We start from the raw sequence: 8,979 nt of genomic DNA on the forward strand, positions 1-8,979 counted from the left end.
AATAAAGTTTTCTTTATTCCTAAGTAAGAGCCTGCTTTGCTTATTCCTGGTCACATCTCACAGCAGACACCAGGGAGAGGGTATTCTCATGGGGGCACTGGCATTGTGCCAGTGTCAAACCATGACAAAGGCTCTTTAGAAAACACACATTTATTAAAAATACATAGATCGACAGGATAAGAATATATGCCCTCTGGTACATAAGTAGAGTATTTATTTCTGAGCTTGCTAGAATATCTGTCCAGATAATTTTGTTTATTAAAAAATTCTGATTATCTACTGTTCTGTCAACCAATGACTTAAATTCAAAAAACTCACTGAATTACACAACCTCATCTGTCCTATAATAGATGTAAAAAAGAGGTTTTTTTTAAAAAGTATTTTAACAAAATATATTTAAATAATATATTCAGTTTAATATCTAAGGAAATTCAGCTCTGCAATTATCTGAATTTTGAGGATGTGTCAGTGTTATTACTATCACTCAGACAAGACAGACAAGGATTGGAGAGCTCTCTGCTGCAATACCCTGCCACATTTAACTTTTCCAATGGAATCTTTGAAGACAAAACAAAACCAGACCACAAAGATCTTCACTGAAAAAGCTTGAGATACCCCACATAACTGCTCTGGTCAGGGGCTTATGAATGTGTCACAAAATGCCTTCAATTCACTACATTCAGTGTAGTTTGAATGGTGTTGGTGTCTGTTAATGGCGTAATTTATCAGAGACACTGTAAAACTCATGCTTATACAGATAAAAAAAAGTAAGTCTAAGACACAGGTGTATTGCGAGACACAGAAGATTTACCCCCAATAGGGGATCTTGCTTGTTTCTACACAAAACTACATTAATATTCCTCACCCCAATTCTGCCAGAGACCACTGCTGCTGGGGGTAATTACTACAGGGGTAGAGCTGGCAAGAAATGCCATTGCTGGATTCTCAGCTGAGGCAGCTTAACAAGTGTGTCATTTAGGGTAGTAGCTTTATCACCTGGATACATTCGCTAAGACCTGGAATAAGACCAGAATTGCCTGCAGAGGGTAATAACTTATGTCCCCTGTCATCATAATTCGAATTCAAACCAGTCACCTAAGCTGAAAAGCCTCCAAAAACTGCTTTATTGTTTACTTGCTTTTGATTTAGAAACAGACAACATCCACGTAGTGATTCAATCAGCTTATATTTAAAGAAATGTATTTCCTTTTTGAGCACTTTATTTCTAATTTGTGTTCCAGTTTATTTCTAATAGTAAACTCCTACTGGCTTTCCCATTCCTTCATTGGATTGGAATTGTTGATTTAGTCAGAAAAACAAGATTCACTCCTTTCATCCTATCTTCTGTCAGGATTTTTTTCATGTAATACTCCCAAACTCATACTGATATACTAACCAGCAAAACAGAGTGCAGTTTTCATTCCCCTCTTTCTTGCGCATGTTACACACTGCCAAAACTCTCAAGCTGTATTTCCGGTACACGAACAACATCCACAGATCTGCCCTTAAAATCTGTTTCCAGTTACAATTTTTCAAGTAATTCCATAATGACAGCTTTTCTATACCACTAACAAACTGATTAATACTCTAGAAAATAAAGGCAGACAGATGCCGTGTTGCAGAGAGGAAAAACTGAGTGAAAAGGTTCAACATTTCAGAAGAACCTGATACAAATAACCTCCTACAAACCAAAAGTAGGAGGTGTGACAACAGGGGAAAAAGTTAGCAATGCACCTAGCTGGTGCAGGTTCTTGCAGTATGCATGATGGGAAAAGGGAGTGGAAAAAAAGAGCTCTTAAAATAAAAGTGTGGTACAGATAGAGGTCTGTAAATCTGATTTCATACTCAAGTTCCAATTTTGTTACACGCTATTAAAAATCAACCCTAACCTGATTTAATGGATACCCAAACAAGGGGGAAATTGGATTCCCCAACCATAACGTGCCAGTGACACTGAGTGATATGTAAAAGCAACACGGCTAGTTCCTGTCCTTAATTCATAGCCTGTGCTTCAATTTCAAACCTGCCTTGGGTAAGGAGAAAAAAAAAAAAAAAAGAAGATGCAATAAAAGCTTACTGCAGATTTTGTGCTTTAAAGATTTATTGAGATAGGAAGACTAAACAGAACTGAAAGCACATACAGTAAACAGCACATAAGGACTTAAAAAAACACACGAAAAAACCAACCCAACACAACAACAGCCGGTGAGTGGCACACACAAGTTTCTGAGCAGGGTGTCTGCTATCACACGCAGCCGCTCATGCTCAGCCGGACGCTCCGGTGTCGCGCCAGCCACCCTGCGCGTCCTCCTAGGGCTCAAGGGAAAATGCCCGGCTGCCGTGGAGCGGCGTTTCAGCACCTCGCTCGCCGGGCGCAAGTCGTCAGCCCCTGAGAGCCTCTCAGAACCTGCGTGAAGGACTCAAGTGCCCGGGGACCCCGTGAAGGGACAGGAGCGTCAGAGAGACGGAGAAGCGGAGAGGAGCCGGGAGGCCGGGCGGGCTCCTCCCGCCCGGGTGCGGCGGAGGCAGCGGGGCCGCACCATGGACAGTGGCTGCGCCTGCCGCCCCCCCTGCCCTGCGCCAGCCGCTGAGGGCGCCCTGCCCGCCCCGGCACCCCGGCCTCGCCTCAACCCGCTCCGCGGCCCGACAGAAATGCCCCAATCGTAAATACCATTAAGAGGCGATGATCTGCGCCATCTGTCCCTGGGACTTACAGCCCTCTCCACCCCCGGCGCCGCGCCGGATACGAGCTCAGCGAGCACAAAACGAAGGGGGAACCCACCGGGTGCCCCAGCTCCGCTGCCGCTCCGCACACTCCTCGCCGCCCGGAGGGGACCCCAACCATAACCCCGCGGGCACTGCCCTTGCTGCACCAACGGGATCCATTTTTTCGTCTCCCCGTCCTCCCCACACCATCCCGGTGACTCCCATCTCGCCCCAGACCCCCACTTTCTGCAGCGCACAAGGAGCGCACCGCGGCTAGCGATGCCGGCGCTGCCCCGCGACCACCTGCCCGGGATCCCGTCAGTGAGCCGCCCGGAGCGCCCGGCAAGGCCGCCGGGGGGAGGCAGCAGCAGGACTTTCATAATAATAAATTAAACACTTCGGGGCCCGAGCCCGTCCCAGTGGAAATTCCCGTTAGCGGCAGGGGGTGGGGAAGCCCAGCGCCCAGGCGGAGGCTGATTAAATTCTTCCCGGAGAAAGGATTAGCGGGCGAGGGAGCTGGGAGTAGCCAAGATGCGGGGGTTGTTCTCTGCCCCGCATCTCTCTGGCACCACAGCCCGCCCTTCATCACGCGGGACGGAGGGGGGAATATTCGCTCCGTACCCTACTCCGGTAGTTTGTTCCCCGCGCCCGCGGCGGGGCCGCGCTCCCGTGGTGCTGCGAGGCGCACGGGTACCAGCCGGCTCCCCCCCCCCCCGTCCCGTCCCGTCCCGCGGCACCTGCTCTCCCGAGAATGAGGGGAGATCAGTGCCCCCATCACCTTCCGCGTCTCGGGACCAGCCTCTCCCTCTCAGCCGGCCCCGGGCAGGGGCTCCCCTCTCTCTCTCTCTCCCCCCCTCCCCGCGGCGCGGAGCCCGGTGGCGGAGCTGCCCCGAGCAGGTGGCTCTGCACCAGCGGCCACGAGCCACCCCGGGGCACCCTAGCAGCGGGGCCGCTTTCCCCTACACCCTCCCCGAGACCCTCACCACGAAGCATAGCCTGCCTGCTCTACCCCACCCCCCCTTTCTCCCCCCGGCTCTCCCGCCTTCCCCGGGCATAGCCGCCCGCGGGGGAACAAAGAGCCGCAGCCCGGCCCGCTCCCCGCCGGTGCTTACCTGCTGCAGGGCCGCCAGCAGCATCAGCGCCAGCGGCGGCAGGATCCGCGGCGGCGCTCCCGCTACCCGGCACATGGAGGCGAGGAGGGGCGGCGGCAGGGCGGCCCCCAGCAGTTCCGGAGCGCGGCTGGAGCCCGCGGAGCGGGACGTAGGGAGCGGCGGGGAGGGTCGGGCAGCGGCAGCTGCCGGGAGCTGCGGTCGGCGTCTGCCCCCGCCTGCCGGAGCCGGCTGCCGCTCTAGCTCATGGGCAGAGATGCAGCGGAGAGAGAGAGCGCGGGGGGCGGAGGATGGGTGAAACTCAGCTCTGGGTCAGCCTGCTTGTCTCTCGGCCGAGCCCCCTCCGCGGTGCAGAGGGTGGGCAGGGAAGAGGAGGAGGAGGATGGGCAAACAAAGGCTGGGAGATAAGAAAGAAGTAGTCGCTGCTGCTGCTGCGAGGCCGGTGCGGCGGCGGCTCCCTTCGGCTGGCAGCCTTCCCCACGCCTGGATCGTGCCCGCCTCGCTCCTCCCGCCGGTGCCCCCCAGCGAGCTCGGGCAGGCGGCTCCTCTCAGCGCCTCAGCCCAGGCACGCCAGCTCCGCCGCTTCGCCGGCCCCAGCCCTGCTGCATGCTCGCCCCGCACTTTCTCTCTCCCTCTTTCTTCTCCTCCCTCCACCCCTCCCCCTGCAGGCAAAGCTCTCCGCCGAAGCACAATGATAACAATACCCCAGCAGCCTCTGCCTGCCGTGCGCCTGTCTACGCGCTCGCCCGGTGCCTGCCTGCCTGTCTGCTGCTGGCAGCTCCCTCTCCGCCTCCCGTCGCTCCCTGCCGGCCGCACGGCCAATGGGAACGGCACGGCACAGTGAGCGCCGGGGAAATTCGCTGCTGTGCCTGCGAATGGTGCTGCCCCTCCTCGGTCCCCGGAGAGCGGGCGCTGGGGGCAGCGGGGCAGGCGGCAGCGCCCGATGACCCCGCAACGCCAACAGCTACAGAGCGGTGGAAAGAAATAAATTCCAACCCACACACTTGGTGTACTGCAATGGTTTTGGGGGGCGAGAACTTTCTGGGGAAGGAAAAACCCGTCCCCGCCGTGCCCGGTAGGGCACAGTCGGTGCAGCGAGAAGCTGCGGGGGCGCCGCTGGTGCCCAGCCCGGGGGCCGTGGGACGGCCCTGCCCGGTGCTTGGCAGCTCGGCAAGTTCCGCTCAGCTGTTACTGCTTAGCTTTCTTCTTTTTTATTCCTTTGTTTTTCTTTTTTTTCTTTTTTTTTCCTTTAGCCACCTTCCGTCCCCCTCATTCCATATTTCTTTTTCTAAACTACCTGCTGAATTTTATTAGCTAATGTTTTCCAGAGCTTGGTTGGGTCCGCAGTCCGCCGGTCCAGAAATATCAGCATGCGGAACGGAGCTGGGGAGTGCTGCTGAGCGAACAGTTACAGAAGCAAGTACCAAGTGCTGGGTCATTTGCCGAGCTGGCATGGATTTTCGCTCGCCCACAGTCGGCAAAGTTATTTTGTGTCGATGCATCAGAGCTTTGATCCTGGGACATAGTAAGGGGAGGATTCGTAGGTATTCGTATGGCCCCTAGGCAATCTCATGAAGCGTTCATTCAAAATGGTGCATTATTAATTTTAAAGCATCTTTACACCCGAACTTGCAAGAAAAACACTCTTCCCAACACCCCCCCCCCTCCTTTAGAAAATAACGCAAACCGTCATGCTCAATGTTTTGAAAGGAAACAGCGGATTTGCCTTTGTGTTTTTGTCGGGGAAAGGCGGGGTAAGTACGTGCTTTTACGATGCTGATTTCATTAGCCCGGGAATTGAAAGTAGCGGTCACTGGCGAGCTACGATGCAGCTGCGCACCCAAGGCAGGGCAGAGGCGGAGGGAGAGCAGGCCCCGGAGCCGCGGCGGAGATGCGCTGCCGCCCGCCCGTGCCCGCAGCCGGAGCCGGAGCCGCGCCGCCCGCCGCCTCCGCGGGGCAGAGCCGAGCCCGGGCACCGGCCGAGCCAGACGCCACCTGCAAGGCTGAGACACCAAGCGAGACTCGGCCGAGCAGAGGCGGCCTCAGCTAGCAAAGCAGCCACCCCCCCCCGCCGCCGCCTCCCTCCCTCCCTCCCTCCCCGCGGCCTCTTTAAAGTTGTAGCCCGTGCAATTGCAGTGATCCCAGGAGTTGTGAAGAACGATGAGAGGAGGGAACTACGGCTGGTCATGAGTTTCTGGATTAAAATTTAGCCAAAGCCTGAGGGAAAGTAAGCAAGAAGGGCACAGCTGATGTTTATATCCTGTAACAAGGACGAGTTTCCCGGTTTTGCACCTGACGGAGCATGTGTTCGGTCTTTTAGCAATTCTAAGGAGAAATGCTTGGATTTGCTTATGAGACAGTAACTTTCCCTGGGTAACGGATTCCTGTTTGTATTTTCTGATAAGTAGGCAAAATATTAGCATTTTCTAATGGCTGTATTTGAGCATTTATTCACTTTTACAAGTGTTTTACAGAATGCAAAGCACACATTATAAACTACTCCATAAACCAGCTGTCCGATGAGAATAATTACCTGTCACCTAAATGAGCCTGCCCCCTCACATCCTTCAACCCATCCATCCCTAAAGGCCTGAAAAACTAAAGGCTCTGCAGCATATCTGGAAAGTTACCAGATCTGAGCTCTGGCTAATGCTGCTTATGGTTCTACTGCTGCCTTTAAATTTACTTGGCAGGATTAATAAGACTGGCAGAAAAATTGCTCTCACCAACATCATTTTACTGAATCTTCTAGCCTTGAACAAGTTTGAATAAAGCAGTGGGCTTCCCTCATTTACTTAAAACCTCACAGTTCCCTACTTCTGGGTATTGTGATAAAGAGGTAAGAGAAAAGGGGTGGGTAGTACCTTTTGAGGTACAATCTCTGCACCACATCCCTTTATGGTGAGAGGCATGTGTTTGGGAGAGCAGAGCAGAGGAGAAACTTGTGTGTTGCCTCCAAACATGAATGACTCCTCAGGGAATCCTTAATCTGTGGCATAAACCCAAGAGAATACCTTTTTTTTCACACAGAAATAATCTAGCATTAAGTAGCCATAGCTGGAAATTCAGAGTTCGTACTGCTGCTGAGATTGTCAACTTTTTTCATGTATATCATGCAAAAGCCAGCCAGCTGGCAATTTCTGGCTAAGATTCAAACAAGTGATTTAGAACTCAAAGAGTTGATCTCCTAATTCAGCCTCAGATTGTATTTATATGTTTTAACTAGTATGAAAATAGTGGACACGAGTTAATGTCCAAGCTAGGAGATCTCAAGGGCTTCCAGAAAAACTTGTTAAAATTCCATGATTGAGTTGAAGAGAGGATTAGGGTAATTCCCATGTTAGTCATGGAGTTGAATTTCTCTTTCAACTTGTCCAAATTAATTTTCATTCCTAAGGTTTATAAAAATTCTGTAAAAAAATGAATGCTTTCAATTTGGAGCCTACTAGATTGCTCATGGCTTCAAATATTTTGGAAAAGGAGACCCTTTCCCTTGTGGATCAGTTATTATATTTAATCTGCCAGGTATTGCCACTACTACTTCTCTCCTCAATTCAAATTATGCAAATTAAGTACTTTACTGACAGTTTAAGCCCTTATCTGACATTTATGCATGTGATTTTAGTGAGTTACACTGCACACATGCAAACTCCTGTTCCTGTGTCTAAGTACTTCCAAGATGGAAGTGTAAATGCATTGAGCAAAAGTATTAAAGGCATGTTAGTTTTTGTCCACTTTTCTTGTATTCTTTATGGCATATGAAGAAATACTTTTATTTGTCTAAAAAAAACCACCCCAAAATAAATCACACAATTAATGGGTCTGAGGACGTCCAATACTTATTAATGAGTTTTATCACAATGGTGGAAAGTGCAGTGAATGTTTTTTACTGTGACACAAAGGCTGCATACACCATCAGCTAATCCAGATAAATTCTCCTAACAGAAAAGAAAGAAGTACTAACAAAAATTCAAGTTTTTAAAACAGTGGTTTTAAACTTGGATTCTGTTGTCATCCTAAGACTCCAGATTTATTTTGAGTAGTCTGTGACAGGCAATGGGAGAAAAAGCATATTTGTATATTCTCTGTAGCAACTTCACACATGTGAAATTCCTAAGGGGAGGGAGATTTTTCTGAATAGTAAGACTGTTAGTTGTTGGCACCACATGAAAATGATTTATTGCTTTAGGAAGTAAATAATCATGTATGGCCATGAAGAATGAAGTTTTATATAGATAGCATCAAGTGGGTAAGAAAAACTGAGTGGCACAGAAACTAAAATAGCTTAAATATTTTAAAAATTAGAATAATTTAAATGCTATTGTTAGTGCTGCTGTCTTTCTCTAACTTCAGTAAAATAAGTATGGCTATGAATTATTTGGTCTGAGTGTTCAGGTTTTTTAATATGCTTTTTCATGTTGATCACCTATGTGAATTAAACCCCCAAAAAGTTCTAATTATCATTTTATTTAGGGACATACTCTCAGAAAGAAGGGGGAAAAGGTGGTCTTAGCCGTAAGTAAATAATATTTATTTGACTGTATCTTCTAATTCCTTACAGAACTTAAACAGTTTTTCCTGGTGGGCTTTTTTGGCCCTATCATTACTTAAGATGCATAGCTCTACATATTTTTTTCCAGTTTTTTCTTAAATCAAGGTAAAGGTGACTACAGCTGCAGCATTCGTGTACTGTTATGCTCACATTTGAAAATCAGCTGGGTTAGGATAGAAATGTAGCATACAGCAGATCTGCTTCTGCTTTAGCAAGCCTCAGCAGCATTAATTGCCTTTTATTGAGATATACATAAGTGAGTGTGTGTGTATACACATACACATGCATATGCATATATATATATATTATTTGTAGAAAGAGATTTTCTTTTTTCTGGTAGCGAAATTGTATCTGTCACCACTTCTGTTAATTGCTAATGAATTTTGTAAAGGATTTCTCTACAGAGAAGAAACTGAGCATATGTAATCCAGATGTGACACAATATATTTGCATATTGTGTAATTGGCTTCATGTTTATACCCTTAGTGTGAAGGTCTTGGATCAACATATTCAAGCTGATTGCTTGTGCTTCATTCTTTCAGAAATCTCATTCAGCATCACTGCCCACTGCCTTCAAGCTGTTTGGCATGGAGAGTTTCTATTGAAAATCAA

General features: G+C 49.0%; 1 protein-coding gene across 1 annotated transcript in view; it reads right to left on the bottom strand.

Moving 5' to 3' along the window:
* Window positions 1–4,414, bottom strand: part of CDH2 (cadherin 2) — a 116,462-nt gene extending 112,048 nt beyond the window's left edge. The window contains exon 1 of the mRNA XM_064706018.1: window positions 3,819–4,414. Coding sequence (XP_064562088.1) covers window positions 3,819–3,893 — 75 coding nt within the window. The 5' untranslated portion in view covers window positions 3,894–4,414. The remainder of the gene's footprint in view (window positions 1–3,818) is intronic.
* Window positions 4,415–8,979: the final 4,565 nt, after the last annotated feature.

Source organism: Zonotrichia leucophrys, chromosome 2 (genome assembly GCF_028769735.1).
Source record: "Zonotrichia leucophrys gambelii isolate GWCS_2022_RI chromosome 2, RI_Zleu_2.0, whole genome shotgun sequence".
Taxonomy (NCBI): Eukaryota; Metazoa; Chordata; class Aves; order Passeriformes; family Passerellidae; genus Zonotrichia; species Zonotrichia leucophrys.